General features: G+C 50.6%; 1 protein-coding gene across 1 annotated transcript in view; it reads right to left on the bottom strand.

The window, feature by feature from the left end:
- Window positions 1-20,209, bottom strand: part of LOC111150043 (ankyrin repeat and BTB domain containing 2) — a 179,549-nt gene that overhangs the window by 41,618 nt on the left and 117,722 nt on the right. Inside the window, exon 2 of the mRNA XM_022507363.1 lies at window positions 4,669-4,815. Coding sequence (XP_022363071.1) covers window positions 4,669-4,815 — 147 coding nt within the window. The remainder of the gene's footprint in view (window positions 1-4,668; window positions 4,816-20,209) is intronic.

Below are 20,209 nucleotides of genomic sequence, written 5' to 3'. Positions count from 1 at the left end.
TACTTGTGATCTCTCTCTCTCTCTGTCAAATAAATAAATAAAATCTTTAAAAAAAAAAATACAGCTTCTGGTGGGGCTCGACTTGAGTCCATTAGCGGCCAGGTTCTCCTAGGAGAGCCTCAGCGACGGTGTGTGGCTTCCAAGCAGGGAAAATGACACCCCTGGAATTGGAGATCTCCACTGGGAAAGAGACCTCCACGCCTCCCTCCCCTTCCTCTCTCCACACCTGACTCTACTCGTCCCTGCGATTTTAGCCCAGCTCGGGGGTACCTCGTGACTTACGGACACCTGGCTCCCATCCCCAAGACTGATTTAATTGGTCTGGGCAGGACCCGGACATCCTCTTTTGTAGACGTTCCTGCGGTGAATCTCATGTCCAGTGAGGTTATGAACTCGCCAGGTTAACGGACGAGAGCCCAGATTCCAGAGTCAGACACGCCTGGCTTCCAGTCAGGGCTCTGCTATTTCCAGAGATGGGCCTTACAGAAGTTTCTCATCAGTGCCTCCCTTTCCTCATCTGTACAATGAGATCTACCTATCTAACCTCAGAATTGTGAGGATTCAAATAAATAATAAGTGTGAGGCACTTACCATCATGCTTGGCACACAGTACTTGGTACAGATGAATTACAACACCATTATCATTGCTGTCCTAGGATTATTACTCCTCTATCCTCCAGGCCGCCTGCCGCAGTGCTCTCCCTTCCAGGGTTCTTTTCCACGCAGTCAAGCCTTACTCCACATTTCCCACCACAGGCAGGATGGGAGGAGTCTGAGCCCAGAGACGTCAGGTCCCACCCCACCCTCAGGCTCCCGGGTGGCAGAAACTGCCATCGACAATCGCCAGGCCAACCTGCCTCCCAGCAGCTAGTTGTGCGGCTAAGTTGGCTGCTATCAGCTGAAACCTGGCTTCCATTTCTCCAGGTCAGAATGGCATAACTTTTGGCAGCATCGCAGGACCACAAGGAGGAGAAGTGAGAGAGTCCCCGATAGCATCATCAAAGAGAGACCTTGTGGCAACACTTCAAAGGCTTGACAAGGTAGAAGCCATTATCGTTAATTATGTTTATGATCATTTTATTGTTCTTGGTGTAGAACCCTTTTGGCAGCACATTTCCAGCCAGAATCAAGGAATAAATGGAAGGGACCCTTAAGCATTCCCTGAAAGGGAGCCGGGAATAGAGAGAGGACTTCCAAAGATTTGGGCCAGGGAAGCGGGGAGTGTGGGAGGTGGGGACCACAAAGGAGGCAGAATGGCCTCTGGAGAGGCAATTCCCAGCCTCTCGGCTCTGGGCTCCGGGCCCAGCTGCGTGCTGTCGGTCTCTCAGACCAAGAAGCAGATGCCCACAGACAACTATGAGGAGGCGCCGAAAACTCACACTGCTCGGCAGCCCCCCTTACGGCCAAAGCCAACCACTCGCCCTAGGTGTTCTCCCCAGGGGAGACCTTCCTCCCTGCCACCTCATATCTTCTAGGCTCGAGAGATGGGAAAAATAGACTAGATCTCATCTAATCGCCACAGCCTCCCCGTGGGGGAGGTATTTCCATTTTACAAACAAGGAAACAGGCTCAGAGAAGTTAAAGGACTTGTCCCGGCTGTACTAGTAAGTGAACGAGTCAGGACTCAGCCCGGGGACCCTGAATCCCAAACACATGCTCTGGGTCATGGCTCCATGAGAGTGTGGTCTGGGCCCTGGGACAGGGCTGCAAACTGTTATTGTTTGTCGCGGGGTCACAGCAAGCTAATTTTAGAAACTGAGAGCGACCTTTAGAAGAGTCTCATGGCGATTTGACAGAGTGATCTTTTGTCTCATCATTTTTAAAAAACTGGCTTGCGTGTTATGTCTTTGGTTTCATGTTTCCTGACATATGTTTTCTGTTCTATTTTTACAAAGTTTCAGTCTGCAACAGGGTCAGAGCACAGAATCCGGGCCCGTCACCCCAGCTGCCTGGAGATGCTGTGGTCCGGACTGGCCTGCACTCTTGCTTTCGTGCACGTGGGCACCCAGAACCGCTCCAGAAATGTCCTCATACTTGAGAATCAGCTGATCCTAAGCAGGATGAATCCTAAGCCTGAAGCCCAGAAATGCTCACAAGGCACGGGACAGTAAGCTGGCGCTGCTGGCTCATCAGGAGAGCCTCGGGGAGAGGCACCATGGGCTTCTCATCTGTCCAACCCTCATTCTGAGCCATCAAATAAAAACGGCAGGCAAGAGTCTGCAAGGTGACTCTGCCTTTAAGATGAGGCCTATGCCGTCTGGCTCCCTTTACAAAGAAATGCTTAGTCTTGTTTATCTCATATTCCCTCCCATTTACCTTTTCACAGGGAGAAAAGGACAGAGAAAAATACAAGTGCCTACATTCTCTGTGCAGTTGGGCCCGAGACAAGAGAGAAACTTCCAGCAGGCCGGTCCTGGCTGGGTGCAGGGAGTTAATGTATGTTAAACCCACGGTAAACTTTTCGGTACGAGGAGCTCAGTGCCAAGTATCAGTGGCCTCATTAAGTTCTTTAGTCTCAGAGAGAAAATCTCCACTACCAGCCTCCACCTTTGTCTCCTCCCTCTCTCACTGTGGGTTAGCAAAAACCCTGGTTTCAGGGTGGGGAGATGGGGCAACGTGGCTTGTGACCAGCCTCTTTGGTTGCCTGTGAAAAGATGCGAGAGAGGAATGCTTCTTCCCTTTGCCCCAAGGATCCACTGGGCCACAATGTGGACCCACTCTAGGTGGGTTTTTGGAGGCAAACACTGGACAATACAGAACTCATTCCTTTACACACACACACACACACACACACACACACACACACACGGCATCAGGTACTATTCTAATCATGGGAATACAGTACAACAGGAATAAAACAGAGAAAGTCTAGTCTCATGAAGCTGACATTCTAGTCAAGGGAGAGAGATGAAAGACCATTTACAAGTGAATCCATGATACATTTTAAATGGTGACTGTCCTTTGAATGAACTAAAGTTGTAAGGAGGGAGACCAAGGAATGAGAATGGGGGACTCATCTACACAGGGGATGCTCAGGGAAGGCCTAATAAGGTATCATTTGGTCAGAGGCTTGAAGAACATGAGATGAAGGACCAACATAGTTGGGTATGTGGGGGAAATGGTCACAGGCAGAGGGGAAAGCCAGTGCAAAGGCCCTGGGGAGGGAGGATCCTGGCCAGGACGCCAGGGTGGCAGGAACACAGTCCATAAGAGAGGAGGAGTAGGCGACAAAGCCAAATCATATACTGGATTTGGGGTGGATATGGTGAAGATCTGGGATTTTACTGAGTGAGCTGGAAAGCCATGGGAGGATGGAGGGGACATTGAACAGATGAGTGACTCAATGTAATTTGTGTTGACATGGCCATAGATTGGGCTGAGTTGATAGAAGAGGAGGTGGCCAAAGGGGCAAACTAAAACTTGGGATGTTTTTAGAAGGTAGAACCAATAGGGGCTGAACGATGACCAGCCCCTCCCTTGAGGAAAGTTTCTGAATGGCTCTCCCTTTGCCTGGCTGTGCATTATCATGGGCACGGAGGCCGCCATGGTGAAAGGCAAAGGACCAGACTCCAATCCTGATGTCAGCTATTAGAGATGCTGGTGTCTGGGCTGCTGGCCACATCTAGGAAGCCCACAGCCCCAGGCAAGTAAAAGGGTGGCCACTTGAGCCAGACATACCTGACCCCACTTCCTACAGAGTGCCGGGGCAGCCATGCACCAGCCCTGACTTCTGTGATGCCCCCAGGAGAGAGAGTTGGAAGTCCTGCCTTCTCATCCAGCCCTAGGATGAAGCTGCTCTGTGACCTTGAACCAGGTACTTTCTTTCCTGTTCTGGGAAGGGGGAGGAAGGAGGAGGGGAAGAAGGATGGAGGGAAGATGCTGTGTCCTGAAGAAGCAAACGGGCTGCCATTTGCCATTCAGAAAGCTCCAGAACATCACAGACAGGAAGGGCTAGAGCAGAGTGAAACTGCACCTGTTTCCATACCACGAGTTTCGACCCCTGTGTGTGTCCCTGCCCGCCACTGGCCAGTCTCACGGGGCTGCAAGGCAGAACTAAGGAGGAGGAGTGTGCAGTCTGATTTTTTAAACAACTGGGACAATGAGCAAGAGATCGGGAGATGCACGCAATTCCCTGCCTAGCACGTTCCTTTAAGAGAAGCAGCTGCCAAACAGGAATGACCCAGTCTGAGGGGTTTCCAGCTGTGTTCCGCAGGGCCCTGAGGTCCCAGGGGAGGCCCAGGTGGCCCTGCCGTGGCTGTGGCACCCCAGCACAACCAACTTCAGCCAGAGGAGCTCAGCTTTGATCTCCCGTTTTCTACACTGAGATTTCCGGGGGTGCTTTAAGAACAAGTAGCAGGCATAACTGCAGAGCGCTGCGGCTGGGCAGGGGAAATGAATGAATGACTCGGGCTGGTTATAGCATGCCGAGCTGCATGACAATGCAAGCTCCCCCTGACTGCTGCCCTGTGGGAAGGGGGCGCAGACGCACTGGGGCGTCTGAGAGCCAGACTTATGTCCACGCTTATGGGCCACCCATTTGCAACCTCTGGCCTAGAAGGACCTGGCTTTCAGAGACAGCATGAAGGAGGAGGAGGCCGGAATCTAGAAGGTGAGCTCTTCCCTGACTTCTCCCTTAGAGCCAGCTAGACCGGGATGCACCACACTTACTCAGCTCTGAGATGCTCCCCACGCAGGTGGCCAGGAGGGACTGCTCCAGCGTCCGGAGCTCCAGCTGTGCGTAGGCATCGGCTCGCTCATCATGGCCCAGGGACCCACCGTTGTAAGGACTGAAGTACTCGGGGAGGGAGAGGACACCTGTGTGGAAATGGGTAGACAGGTAAGTTCAGGAAGGAAGCAAGGGTCCACAGGCCCAGCCCTGCAGCTTCTGGTAGAGCGGGGGTTGGTGGCGGGGGGGTGGTCAGGCAAATGTCAAAGCTGCACTTGAGGACATCTGAGTCCTACAGAAGCCAGAAGGAGGAGCAGCCCCCTTGGAGAGGTGGTTTCTGGGAGCTGCATGAGGAACTGGGCTGCCCTAGCTCCGGGGCCATAAAAGAATGCATTCACTCCTTCGCTTCCTCGTTCACTGAATACTGAGTGTCTCCCTCCGCCCAGGCCTTGTGCGACATTCAGGACGCTGGGGTGACAAAGAGACCTGGCTTTGCCTTCATGGATCTCAGGAGCTGTGAATGTCCACCGTGCCCACCCCAAGGGTGGGACCCCCCGGTGGGATCCCCCCACACCCTGAGTCCTCTCAGTGCCTCATGCTGCTCCCATTTCCACTTCCACCAAGAAAGGGATGAGGACAAACCACAGAGAAAGGAACACGGTCTTCTCTGCTCCAAGAAGGGGATGCGTCCCAGGCACTGGCCAAGTCTAATTAATGTTTTTCATTAGCACTTCAGTGCTAGAGGGACAGAGCTGTCAGAATCAATCCCAGAGGGTGACAGCCTGTAAATTTCTCCAGCTCAATGTGTGGCTTCTTAGAAAGCACCAGAAAAGCAAAATCAGACCAGCTTAAAATTACATGTTGGTTCTTAAGAGCCTGTGGCCACAGAGATTCCCAGCCTTCGGCAACTGCCATTTCTTCAGTCAATGCGCCTTTGTCTGACACCCCCTTGAACTTATTATTATTATTATTTTTTTTTTTTAAAGAAAAACACCCACAGGAATTTAATCGGTCACTTTTGGGAAAACCTCTTAAAATTTCTTGAGATAGCTGGGGAGCCCCTGGGATGTGGCCAGATCCAGGGTAGAATTGCCTAACCTGCACACAGAACTGTAATGAGGAAGGCGACCACCAGGGACAGAGAATGGTCAAGACAGAGCCTTGGAGGTGGGACGTTTGGGTTCCTGATCCTGGCTCTGTCACTTAACCAGCCGTGTGATCTTGGGCCAGTGACTTCCCTTCTCTGTGCCTTGGGTTCCTTGTGCACTAGCTAAGGAGAAAGCAAGCACCTGGTTCATGGTGTGGCTGCGAGGACAAACTGGGCTGTGGATGTCCATGCCTGCATCACCCACGTTAACAAGGAAGGGCTCTGTCAGGAGCTGTTGCTAGTATTTCTATGTGCCAGGAATGGAGCCTTCATCTCCATCACGAGCTTACTCTTTCTACAAGGTTGGCACTGCTGTCTCCAATTTAGATACTGGGGGACTGACGTTCAGAGAGTTTGAGTCACTTGCTCAACTTAGTGACAGAGCCAGGAGCCGAATCTGGATGTGATGGGCTCGCAAATGGGTACACGTCTTCCCCCACTTGCAAGCACACATCTGAGGAGCACCCCGCTGCGGCCGTCCCAGTGCGCAGGCTGATACTGCGCGTTACCACTGCCCGGTTCACCCAAGGAGTCCCCCACTGCATCCCACAGGGCAAACACACACAGCAGTCGTCCTCTTTCCCAGACCCTGGCAGTATTCTCTGACCGCTCTGCTGACAGTCCGCCCTGCTGTCCTTGCCTGGCCTCCCCCTGACCCCGCCTCCTCCGTGCTGCCTCACTGCCCCCCTCCCACCAAATCCCATCACCCCTCCGGCGTGGCGGTGGCCCCTCCTATCACATCTGGTGCTGACATGGAGAGGCAGGGCATCAAAGCACTGTTTCCAGTGGGAGAAGGAGGAAAGCATGGTGGGGATCCCCCTGCCCCCCAGGCCTGCACCCCGAGGCAGAAACTCTCCCTGATGGCTGAGTACCCAAACACATTAGGAAGAGCTGGCTCTGAGCATTAAAACAAGTAAAACAAAAGAGAATTCAGTTCCCCCAACACACACGCACACACACGTTCCAACCCATAGCACGAACATTTGGGAGAGTTTCCACACATCCATGGGTCCTGTGCAGGCTCTGCTCCCCCTCCCTTCTTCATTATTAATCTGCAGAAACAACACTGGGGACATGTGGATCAAATTTACAGTGCTTAGGGCAAGGGAATAGGAAATTCAGCTGATTTGTCAAAGGATTCCCAGAGAGAAGTATTATGTCAATGGATCCAGTAATAGGAGCCGGCAGGTCCATTAATAATAGTTCCCATTTTCCTAGTCATCGCCCACCATAGGGGCTTTCCCTTAATATCGTGGCAAAAGTAATTATGAACCTATTATTAATAATAATAATGGATGGCATCATAGCTTTTGCATAGTGCCTCTTGTTTTTAAGAGACCTTCAGCATTGAGCAACGTGTTCTCCCAGCGCGAGAGGCAGGGCACTCACTGTCAGTAACGGCCACGGCCGGCTGTCACTGGGGGCTTCTCATGTGCTGGCCACTGTAATAATCCTCCAAACTGCAGGATGCACTCTGCGCCCATCTTGCAGATGGGGAAACCGAGGCCACCAGAAGACTCTTCCAAGGTTACTGAGGGGCAGACACTACTGGGTCTAGAATTTCAATCTCTTGGCTCCCAAAATGCTGAAAGGAAATGATGCCCTGACTGTGGCCACCTCATCCTTTAAATGGCCCCAGGAGATGTGCAAGAAGAGGGGTTCCATTCTGTGTGAGCCTGGGGTTTGACAGGAGGAAAGAGAAACTACGACAAGAAATGGGACTTTCCTTTTAATGGGTCCCCAGGCACCTCTTGCCAAGGATCCCTGGAGGCCTCCCGAGGAAGTCTGTAGACGGAGGCTGTGCCCTTATTCCCTTGATCTTTCCAGAATGCAGCTCTACAACTTGGGTTCCACATCTGCCCCTACGAAAGCCTTTTTTTTATGTCAATCTGAAATTCACAGAAGTTGTTCCTCAGCAGCTCTCACTGGAGATGGAAAATCTTTACGTCCTCTCAACACTTTAAGTCCTTCTTTGCCCCACGCGCACTCCCAGCTTTATGACAGGGCCTGTCCAGCACAAGGCCATTCTGGAAAAAGAGATGTCACACCACACACACACACGCACACACACACGCACGCACACATACACCCCAAAAGAAAAGAAAGAGCATCTCTCTTGTTTTTTTCCATTTTTGTAAAACCCTTGGGAAAAATTGTTTGTTTCCATCCAGATCTAAAAGCAAGCATGTTGGACTGAGTTAATAAGGACATCCCTGATCATTCCCTGTTGTACTCTGTGAAAGTGACGGAGAAAACCCTCACGCATCACTCCCCCATTCCTGCGATGTGCCCTACGGAGTCGGAAGCAGTAGGAAGCAGTCACCCTTTACCTCCCTCGCCTGTACCAGAAGCATCTCTCTTCAGACACTGTTCCCCTCGAATGTGCTCTGGCTGCATGTGAAGCTCTGCATTCCTCAGTCTATACACAGAACCCTCACCTGCCCTCACTCAATTTTGCTCAGTCTGGTTGCCCAACTCCCGAATCTCCGAGCTCATTATCTCATTCCCCAAAGCCGCGGCCGCCTCCTCCCTTGTTCCCTCCCGAGCACAGTGCCACATCCGCCCAGTTGCACAAGGACAGCCCATGAGTCACCCCTATCGAGCCTCCCTCTCCTCCTCCACCCACCTGATCCGTGGATCAAGGGCAGGCCTCACTGCTTTGACCACCTGGGTGTCTCAGAAACCCACCCCTGCCATGACCCCAGCCCAGGCCACTCCCTTCCCTCAGGAGACACTCACCTGTCTCCTCCCACCAGTCTTGTCCCATCCCTGCTGCCCCTTACTCAGCTCAGTACTCCTCCTCACTTCCACTCGGTACTCTTCAGTGACTCTCCACCGCCCCCCAGCAGGGGCAGATACCCTTCCACAGCTAACAATGGAGCATTTTCTTTCTCTGAAATTTAGGGACCAGCTCTGTTCCACCAGTGAATGGGGGAAATCCCCGGCACCTCCCAGGAAATCGCGGGAGTCAAGAAGCCTACGCGTATCTGATCCCTGTGTCTCCAAGTGTTTTGTGAGTTTGGTCCCTTGGCTCTGCGCCAGCCCCAGCCCAGGGCTCGGAAAAGCAACACGCTTTCTACCCAAGAGATTCTCCGCGGATGCCCAGAGAGGGCGCCACTGAGTCAGGTGGGAAAGCCACTGCGCAGAGGCTGGGAAGCCGCCTCCTTGCCGGCGGTTGCCAACCAGGAATCAGCCTGGGTTTCAGTGCCCCGGGGTGCCAGCTCCTGCAAGTGAGCGGCCAGCCCGAAGCAGATGGACAGCACACGGGGCTGGCAAACCAGACTTTCAGTGCTAAGGCTTTTCAGAAGCAGGGCTCAGGCCAAAGGCCAAATCCATGGGGATGTCATTCTCTTCTCTATGAAACACTAGGGTAGCGTGCTGGCTTCTCAAGTCTTCTCTGGCACGGACCCTGCGCTCCGGCAGGCCTGTGTGCTCCAGCACTGATGCGTAGCGCTCAAAACCTTCTCCCTGCCTTCGTTCCACTACCTAACTTGCCAAGTGTCCACAGCGGGAACAAATAGACCCTGTGATTACCACTTCCCATGGTTTGATTTCCCCCACCGCCATCCTACCCCTTCCCCAGTACACACACGCACAACTTTAAATGTAAAGAAGATGTCTTTTTTGTGAGAAAACTGGATAGATTTATGGTTCAGCTTTTCTGACCAGTCATCAAAAAACCATCAAGACTGTAATATAACCATACCCCACCCCAACTCAAGAAGCGATTACCAGCCCTCTCCCCAGACTTGTAAATGGCCTTTCCAGGACACGTGACTACAGTGGGCCTAGATCCCCGGTGGTCCTGTGTCTCCTGCCCCTGCCCGTGATGCTCCCCACTGGATCGGACCCTCCAGCAACCGGCTCAGGGAGGCTCCTTTGTGAAGGCAGCAAAGGCCACTGCCCGTCTCCTGTTTCTTTAAAATGAAAACCGGGATGCTGAGGATTACTCTTTTATTACCCGTGTGAGGAAACTTGGCAGGGTATATTCTGCTGGTTTTCTTAGGAGCTGGAAGCTTGGGTGGGGTTCAGTCCATAAGCTTCTGAAAATAAAAATTATATTGCCCCACTGAATGGTTTCCAAATAGCCTGCATAATCCAACACTTTTTACTTTTTTAAAAAGTGTTTCCATTCTCTGATCTGGAATTTTATATAGAGCACGTTTAATGCCCAGTGTTGGATATTAGTCATACTGAAACAAAGTGCTAAAAAGTTAAAGCATGAGTAGTTTTCGGAGAGATCCAAATGGAGCACAAGGACAGTCAGTTCTAGAAAACCTTCACTGAGTGGTACTTCTCCTGACATTCTGAGTCCAAGAAAAGGTTGGGGGTGGGTGTTGAGGCAGGGTTGGGGGATGGGGAAGGTGGGAAGGAAAGAGGAAGGAAAAACCTGGCAAATTGTCCATCATTCATGTAAAACTGATTCATCAAGAATAATGGAAAGCTCATTTAACTTTGGCCAGAAGCCATCTGAAGATGTGACCATAATGCCATGGGGCTCAAGAGTTCAAGCAGGAGAAGAGGAGAGCCCGGGGGAGACTGGAGTGTGGTCTGAGTTTGGGAAGCAGGTTTTAACAAGCAGGTTTTAATAATGAATGGAGGGGCGCCTGGGTGGCTCAGTCGGTTAAGCATCTGACTCTTGATTTCAGCTCAGGTCACGATTGTAGGCTTATGAGACTGAGCCCCATAGCAGGCTCTGCGCTGGGCACGGAGCCTGCTTGATTCTCTCTCCCCCTCCCTGCTCAAAAAAAAAAAATAATGAATAGAGATGGGCTACCCCAGAGTGAGTAGTACTCTAAGCCAGGAATGGGATGAACCCCAGCATCTGAACCCACACAAAGGCCCCAGCAGGGGTCTTATTACTAGTAGCAGGTAGTTAATCCTATTACCAGTCCCACTGAGGGACATGGAGGATTAGATGGCCGGGTCACTAGGCTAAGGTCACAAAGCTAGAAAATGGCAGCAGTGGGATTCAGAGCCAGCCTGTCCGACACTGGAATCCACACGGGTCGCCGCCACGGCAGCCCCTCCCACGTGGGGCTCTCCCCATTCAAGCCCAGGGACAGACACTTGCTTCTGTGCACACTGCTCCTGTTAGCAGTGTGCTTTCCCTTTTTCAGGGTCAGGAAATTAAAAGCCAACAGTGGTGCTCTGGTTCACACCTGACTCTGACTAAGTTATCGGAACACCAATGGCTAAAGACGGTCATCCAGTTCGGTCAGGCCCAGGGGACTAGGAGCTCCCTGTGGAACAGTGAAGTAATGCACATTTATGGCCGCCCGGGAGCCAGGGCCAGAGAAGCCAGGGCAAGATCAAAGGCTGCTCAAGTACAACGTGCTCATTGCCAGTATCCCCAATTCTCTTTAAAAAGATGATTAAAAAGAAAATGAGGAAAGGCAAAGCTCACCATGAATTCTGGGCTGGCATTCAGCTCCCTCTGGAACCCGTGACCGTCGTGGGCCTGCTGGCAGAGGACCTGCTTGGGGCGCTGGCCTCGGGACTGCCTCCTTCCCCTCCAGCTGGCAGCAGCACCTCTGACCTCAGGGCTGACTCACCCAATTCTCAGGGGACTCCAAAGGGGGCCACCATAAAACAATGACAGCCCGACAAAGTAAGGTGGGGGGGTAACCCCGGAATCTCCCTGAGGAATGCTGGCTCCCTGGCATCCTGGCTGCTTGTTTCATTAAGTTACCGATCAGTTCTGTCCTAGACCTGGAGGATGAGTGCTGGGAGCCTCATAAAAGAGCAAACTAGTAGAGATCACAGATTGCTGCTTAATTTGGGGGAGTAAAAAACCTCATAAAATACAGTCTTTTCATTGCCATTTCTCCTCTTTGCAAGAGAGTGAAATTAAAGCCAGAGTAACCAAGCAGATCAATTTCAGGAAATTAAACCTAAAGGTGAACTCTGGAAAAACCAGCAATAGTCACAACATCAGGCAGTACGCGGCAGAAAACTCACAGTGACCTACTGAGCTTTTTCCCCTGGAAAAACATCTCCATGGTGTTTAGAGTACTTTTTAAGAGATTCTGGGTGGCCTCTCTGCAAAGCATTGATGTAACACATCAAGAACTTGAGTGACCAGGAAGCATGAATCTTGGAACTGCTGCTTCTTTAAAAAAGAAGCCGTCACATGATCGTGGTCCTTTGTCAAATGCTGTCTTTGACCCACACTGGGTGAGCACATGAATTCCTGTGAGCCAAGGCCCACAGAGAGCTACTTTTGTATAAAGGCAACACATTCAGTATTTCTGTGGGTACACACAGTCATCACCCGAAAATATCAGCTTTTTCCCCCCATCAGGGCACACGGTCACCCAGGTAAGAGTGGTTCTCTCTATATTCTCTTTAAAAATGTTTTGAATTACCATGCTTTCTAATTTTTTTTTTTTTACAATGCATAGGATTTATTAGCATAGTAAAAAGTGATTGTTATAAGGGAAATGGGGAGTGGGGAGAGAGAGAGAGAGAGCCTTAGAGAATGAGGAAGGTGACCAGTGCTTCTTCTGAGCAAAGGAATAGCCATAACTTCAAATATGGCAGAAAATTAGTTATCGGAAATTAAATATTTATATAAGAAAACAAGCAAACATTAAAAAGAAAAATACTGTAATCTAGTTACCTGTAAGGAACACAGAATGGAAGTCATCAATCATAAAAGATAGTTGCTGATTTTTTTAAGACTTTATTTATTTGAGAGAGAGAGGTAGTGCACACAAGCAGGGGGTGGGGCAGAGGGAGAGGGAGAGGGAGAGGGAGAAGCAGGCTTCCCGCTGAGCAGGGAGCCCAATGCAGGCTCCATCTGAGGACCCTGGGATTAGACCTGAGCCAAAGGCCGACACTTAACTGATAAAGCCACCTAGTTTCCCTAGATAGTTATTTCTGCATGGGAGAATTTAGGATGAATTCTTTTTTCTGGGGCACCTGGGTGGCTCAGTGGGTTAGGCCTCTGCCCTCGGCTCAGGTCATGATCTCAGGGTCCTAGGATCGAGCCCCGCGTCGGGCTCTCTGCTCAGCGGAGCCTGCTTCCTTCTCTCTCTCTCTCTGCCTGCTTCTCTGACTACTTGTGATCTCTCTCTTATGTCAAATAAATAAATAAAAAATAAAAAATAAAAATAAATAAATCTTAAAAAAAAAGATGAATTCTTTTTTCTATTAATCTTCATACTTTTTTCCTACTGATTAAATAATGACCACATGTATTTTAATAAAGACAAGACCATTATTATAACCACTGTGAACTCATGGAGCTAAAAAAAAAAAAAGTAAATAAAAGGAAAACCTGGTTGTTTTATAGAATTATTACTACAAAAAAAAAAAAAAAAGGTAAGAAGGAAGGATATTCCTTTTGGAAGAAATCCAGGCAAAAACCGTTCTACATTGTTAATGAGGAAGTTACGATTTTGTCTGCATGCCTTATTCTAAGAATCTGCCTCTTCGCCTGTCCAGGCAGTGGTGACTCTGCGTGGCTCAGGGACTGTGTCACCATTCGGACTCATGGGGCGCCCTGATAACCTGTCCCAGCTGTGTACCCACCGCACTGAGCCTGTGTGATCGTGACGCAGCCCTTACGGTGGCCCAGACCTCCTGCTCCCACCACGATGGGTGCAGGCTGCAGTGTGGGGGTAACCAAGGACAGGGACAGCCAGGAAAATCTTCACACCATGTGACCAGAATCACCAGCTGAGAAAAGTAGCCTGGCGCTACCAGCATCGGTGTGGGGGTCCCAGTAGGCAACGAGGGGTGGGAGAAGAGGCAAAACTCGGGCCAGGTCCGGTTCCTGAGCCACATCTCCTGCTAGGGAGCAGCACTGCCAGGAGGAAAGAGAGGGGAGCAGATAAGTCTTCAAGAGTCAGCCCGGAGGGGAGGAGAGGGATAAATAAGCCAAGCACCTAAAACACACACACAAGTCACCCCTTGGGGGGGTTAAAAAAGAGGCAACTATCACAAGGTCCAGGGCAGATGGCCAAAGCATTTATTAACAGATCATGAGTCCATTAGTCAGAAATTTACTGCGCTAGAGTTCTTCTAACGAATATAACCTGCTTCAGTCGGCTTTGGGTCCCATTCCAAAGGCTTTTGACTGTTAGACTCTCTAGATGATTTAATAGCATGAGTCAGAGAGAAGAGGGTTTATTTATTTATTTATTTATTTTTTTTTAAAAGATTTTTTATTTATTTATTTGACAGAGAGATCACAAGCAGGCAGAGAGGCAGGCAGAGAGAGAGGAGGAAGCAGTCTCCCCTAGAGAGCAGAGAGCCCGATGCGGGGCCCGACCCAGGACTCTGAGATCATGACCTGAGCCGAAGGCAGCGGCCTAACACACTGAGCCACCCAGGCGCCCCGAGAAGAGGGTTTAAAATCCAGCTCTGAATCTTATTAGCTGTGTGACCTTGGACTAGTTACTTAACATCTCTGAGCCTCAATGTGCTCATCTGTGTAAAAGGCTGGATAGCTCCTAGTTCACAGGATTGAGGATTAAAAGAGATTTAGCAAAATGCCCGACACATGTAAGTGTGTAGTTAATTCCCAGGCCGATGGCTTTGGAATAAAACCATCAGATACCATAGTAAAGTACCACCATTAGGAGGAAGGGATGGACCCGAAGCCAATCTATCCCATTATTTTTCCAAAGACCACTGTGGTCTATGTAGATAAAAAATCATTCTTTACTCATGAAAGATGGGTTATTTATTCTGCATTCGTTCACTTACTCAATTATACAACAACTATTTATTGATGACCTAATCATGCACCAGAAGTAGCTATACTCTGGGGATAGAAAAGTGAACAGAGAAGGTCCCTATCCTTGATGTTTGCAGTCTAGGGAAGGAGGGCAGATGGTATACCTACCAACCAAGTCAATATTGTGTGGAAAGGGCTACAGTCAGCACAATAAGCCCAGAGGAGGGGTGTCCAAGCTGGACCATCCAGGGCTAGTGGTCAAAGAAGGCTTCCTGGAGGAAGGGATATCTCAGCTGATGACGAGTACATGCCAGTCTGATGAAGGGGTTGGGAGGGTCTTCCAAGGAGAAGAAAAGCCTATTTTAGGCTCTGGGGCAGGGGTAGGTTGGTGAGACGCCCGATGAGACTGGTCATGAAGTTGTGTTTGCAGAGCAAGGACATTGTCTGTACTAGAGTTTGTGTTTATTTGCAGCAGCCTGGAGGCTGGCTAACAGAGATGTTGCCCTCTCTCCACCCACCCCTGGAGCCAGTATTAATCCAAGGGTGTTCAGACTAAACAGTCAGAGAGTAAATATTTTGGGCTTTGCAGGTCTTGGTCGCAACTGCTCAACACGGCCTGTGTACTGCACACATACTCTGCGCAAACAAATGTGCATGGCCGTGTTCCATGTATGAAACTATAAACACGGATTTGCATGTCATCTCATCTTCATGTGTCATGACATAGTCTTCTCTTAATGAACTTTTTCCAACCATTTAAAAATGTAAAACTCATTCTGAGCTTATGGGCCCTATGGAAACAGGGGTCAGGTGGGATGTGGCTCTGATCCCAGGCCTGGGGATGCCTGTAGAGAGATGCCTGGAGGGACCTAGAGGGGGGAGGGCAGAGCCATGGGCAGAAAGTGACTGGCCTTGGGGGAGGGGCCTCGGGGGTGGGAAGGCACCACTTGCTAGAGTCCAAAGGGCTGCGGCTCTGTCCTGAGGGCAATGTGGACCCACTGAAGAGGTTCAGGCTGTTGAGTGAGTCACCCACACATTTCGGCAGAGAAATCAAGCAGTGTCGTGAGAATGGCCAGGAGGGAGCCCTGGACCAGAACCCTCAGCAGCTGACAGCAACACCTTCTCGGACTTCTGGGTCCCAGACCCAGCCTGATGGCTGCCCAGGCTCTCACCGCGACAAAGCCCCGCATCTCTTTCAGCTTCTATGTTAAGCACTTCGACGTCAAAGACAGAGGTAGCAGATGGTACTTTTTACAACTAGAATTCAGCAAGGTACCATTTTTAAGGCCAAATAAGTGAAAACTGTATTTAACGACCTTTAAAGTTAGTGATATTCCTAGGTCAACCTGAAGCAGTCGGCATGTTTCAATCTATCAGGCGCAAAAAGGTAACTCACAAAGAATGGGAGAGTTTTTACAAGACGTGCCTTGAAATCTGGGTCCGAACAAAGTTACCCCAATGCTGAGTGCGTTGGGGACACCAGGGCCCAGAGGCCGTGATGCCCCCTTCGTTAGTCATACAGAGCACACACACACACACACACACACACGCAGGCACACACACACACCCCACACACGTGGAGAAACAGCTGCTTGCAAGCAGTTAAATCCTGGAACAGAGAACACATTCTCTTAGGCCCTGGGACCCTCTGTGTCAAGGTTAACTGATGGCTTCAAATTTGAAATAAATATCTGAGCAGGCTACGGAAATTTTAGCACGGTGCTATTCCCATGATTCATTCACTTATGCATATATCCCTTGTGTGCCCATTAATTACCCTGAGCTTGGCACTAGGAATACAGAGGTGAATAGACTCAGGATCTTGCTCTAGAGGAGAGGAAAAACATGTAGACAAATAATTAAAAGGCAGTAGGATACATGTTGCGGGGGGGGAGGTCTGGAGTCCATACAGAAGTTTGGACCAAGTCTGAAGAGAGGGCTTTTGCTACGTGCTATCATGAGCTAAGGAGGAAAAATAACAGGATGTTTCAGAAAGCCCCCATTTACTCCAAGACCCCAAAGGGATTTTACAGACTTTATGAGAAGCAAAGAGCCCCTGGTCGACCCATGGCTGAGCAGCCTCACGCAATACCAGAGTGGGCTGAAGAGCATGGAGGAGGTACAGGGAAGGAAGCTCATTTCTAGAAAGAAGGTCTCTACAGAGTTGCTCATTCCTGGGCTGAGGACATCCAAACCTCCCTTGGCCACTCCCAGAATCTTGAAGGACACCAGGATCTCTCCCTACTAAGATGTATGAAAACAGTCACCAGATGCTGGAAACCGTGCCAACACTCTCAGTGGCCTACCTGATGCCCTTCCTTCTTTCTAGCAGAATGCCAGAACTATTCTGTCCAGAACAGTCACCTACTCTGAGCCCCAGGGGATGCTTCCTTGGCCTCCCTATAGCCGTGCAACATGGTTTTATGGAACATGAACTCAAGACTTCAGGGGTTCTGGAAAAAGTTACTTTTCCCGACCTAAGGGGACAGGCCACCCAGCTGGCAGAACTTCTGCTTTTCTGCCGACCTCCAGTGTGACACACAATCCAAAGAAGTTGCAGCAGCAGCCACTGGGCAGTCAGGAGGCCGGCCGCCTGTGGAGCACCGTCCAGGGCCCACGGTCCTGCAGTGGTAGGGGTGCGGCTGCAGGAAGGGACAGGAGCAAGATGAGAACCAATGCACTCAGGATGGCAGAGCAGAAAGTTCCAAGAGCCTGGGTCTGCGACAGCCTCATCTAGCAGCTAACTACCAGTAGGAACAGCCAGTCTTTGAATATTTTACCCGCTGCAGTAACAAAGTTGCATAGGCTGGACGGCTTACAGAAAGTTCTTTTCTCACAACCAGGGAGGCCAGAAGTGCAAGACCAGGTGCTGGCAGGGCTGTTTTCTCCTGAGGCTTCCTTCTCGGCTCATATGCGACCGTGCTCTTCCTGTGCTCTATGTCTGTGTCCTAATCTCTTCTTAAACGCATGCCAATCACACTGGACGAGGACCCAGTCATATGGCCTCATTTTACCTTCATTACCTGCCCACAAAGCCTTTATTTCCAAGTACAGTGACATGCTGAGGTACCGGGGGTTAGGACTTCAACATACGAATTTTGGGAGGGACACAATTCAGACTCTAAAAGTCGGGTTTCCTGTGACATGCCTATGAGTGATCTCTCTAATACAAAGATGATTCCTGTAAATCACATTTCCAAAACTATTTTTATGCCATAGAACCCCTGTCCAAATGAAATCACGTGGAGAGTCCTACAATAAAGCCCTCTCCCCACTCCCAGGGCCCCCACGTCTCCATGAAGGGCGGATTTCTGCTCAAAGCCCACCGTCCATTCTGGCTGGCTCTGGAAATGCCTCTCAGACCCCATCAAGAACAGTGCGGTTCTGGTCCACAACGCCAAGCTCCCTAAGGGCTTAGGGGGGCAACAGCAACTCCAGCCCCTGCTTAGACCCAATCGGAAGCTTCGTGGCCGAACTTCCCGGCAGACCATTCGGCCACTACGAGGTGAGTATCTGTGCAACGCCACTCCCTGTTCGAGTTCAAAAAGGCAGGTAAGCAAAAAGACAAAATAAAAATCGTGATAACTTTACCACCTGGAGATAATCACCACTGACATTACGGTTTTATATTCTTCAGGCTTTTGAACGAGCACCTATGCTTTGAGTGTACATCTATACTTTAAATAAACCTTTAAAAATTAATTTTTGAGAGAGAGAGAGAGCCCACATGCACGCAGCAGGGAGGGGCAGAGGGAGAGGGAATTGCAAGCAGACTCCCCACTGACCATGGAGCCCGACTCAGGGCTCAATCCCACAACCCCAAGATCACAAGCTGAGCTGACACCAAGAGTCAGACACTTAACCAACTGCGCCACCATACTTTTAATTTTTTTAAAATGTACCCTACCGAATAGTTTAATAACCTCCTTTTTCACTTACTATTTCATGGACATTGTCCATGGCCCCCAAAGAATGTTTCTAATCATTATCTTCAATGGTGGCAGCCCACGCCATTCTGGAGGCTCACAGCATTTACTGCCATAATTTGGGGTGAATCAGGAGGGACCCTTCGAATAGGACTTCACAGTGAGCTGTGTCCCCCAAATCTCTTCAAACCTGGTGCTCCAATGCCTTCATGAGAAGAGCCCGCCACGTGCTGGCTCCACCCAGGAGGTGAGGAACCGCCTCTCCCACGGGGGGGCCCGCCAGGTGACCTTATCAGGGCCACCTCACAGACATCAGTGAACATCCTCCACCTCTTTCTTCATTTGAAAACCAGGTCTTACCAACAGGGAATTAAAGCCCCAGAAGGTTGTGGGATTTCCTCACACATGAGTCTTTGGATGACAGACTCCCTAGCAGAGGCCTCGGAGGGCTGGCTGTGGGGCTGTGTTCCAAGGAGAAGCACTTGGGGTCTCTGGCCCCCTGACACCTAGCTCTGGACTTGTACACAGGTCCAGCCAAAGGGATCCTTTTCTCCCCTGGGAAGCCCAGGACTCCCAGGGCTCTCCACACAGAACCCACATGGGAAGATCTCTTGCTAGCAAGGTCACAGGTTTCAGGGGGAAAGACAGCCTCCAGCAAGCCTCTCTGGGAGGGAGGCCTTTCCTTGGGGAGCTCCTTTGTCTGGCTGCCTTGGGTACGGCAGCGTCTCTGCCTGTCTGCACAGCGTATGTGACCCCGTGCACTTAAACTACAACTTTGGGCTTTGGCCGGAGTCCCTCGCTGTTTGTTTTACAAACTCCTACTTAGAGTCTCAAATTAGGCTCATTAAAAAGCCAGCTCCCCATGGGGCTATAAACGTCACGCGGACAAGTGAAGAGTGAGTTTACAAGGCTGGCGTGCGATCTGCCCACCAAGAGTGCCGTGGACCCAGTGGAAATAGTGAATCAGACTTTTTGGGCAAGACCCCTTTCCCAGGCCCTCCCCGACCGAAGCTGTGGTGGCAACGGGCCAGAGAAGAGGCAGCTCGAGGAAGTCCTTTCGAGACAGCTGGGCTGGCTTCCTTGGATTTGAGTGGCACTGACAGAGGGGTCCGCTGCCGCCCCCAACCCCTCTGCTAATGCAGCCTTTCCTCACATCTTTGCATGTGGTGCCCCAGCTCTGTTTACACCGTCCCCCGACAATCACCATAGCAAGCAGAGGCCACTGCCATCACAGCCCCCCAACTCTCACTCGGGCTTGGACCGATGAGCCTTCTCCTCCCAGGGCTGTTTCTCCTGTCCCCATCCCAGCTCTGTCATCTCTGCTTCGAAGCTTCTGCCCCTGGCTGGGGTCACACCCGGGGGCAGCAGGTCTAGGTGAGTGGAAGGAGAGAAAGTGTCTCCTGCCCCCCAGTGTCAGGCTCATTCTCGCAGCAGCAACCTGTCAGCATGCCCCGAGCTCCACTGAGGCTAAATGAAGCAATGTGTCGCCTCGGAGATCTTACTCTCCAACCCCCAAGCCACCCACCAGGTGGCCAAAGTGAGAAAGAATCAGTGTCTTTTAACCTCCTTGATGATGTTTCAAGAGATACTTTCTCCATCCCAGGGCTTTTCTAAAACACACAGAAACAACATTTCTCCTACCTTCACCCTCCACCCCGCACATAAACCAGAACACATCCCATGTTTATGTAGCTGAGGCTGGAAGAAAACACACGGCCTCCAGCCCTCCTCATGCTCACCTGCGGTCCAGACTTAACGCGTGGCCATCATGTGATCTACATCAG

This window comes from Enhydra lutris, unplaced genomic scaffold (assembly GCF_002288905.1).
Source record: "Enhydra lutris kenyoni isolate GAN:26980312 unplaced genomic scaffold, ASM228890v2 scaffoldscaffold22, whole genome shotgun sequence".
NCBI lineage: Eukaryota > Metazoa > Chordata > Mammalia > Carnivora > Mustelidae > Enhydra > Enhydra lutris.
Note: the sequence above shows the minus strand (reverse complement) of the source record. Positions and strands in the feature narration are given on the sequence as shown.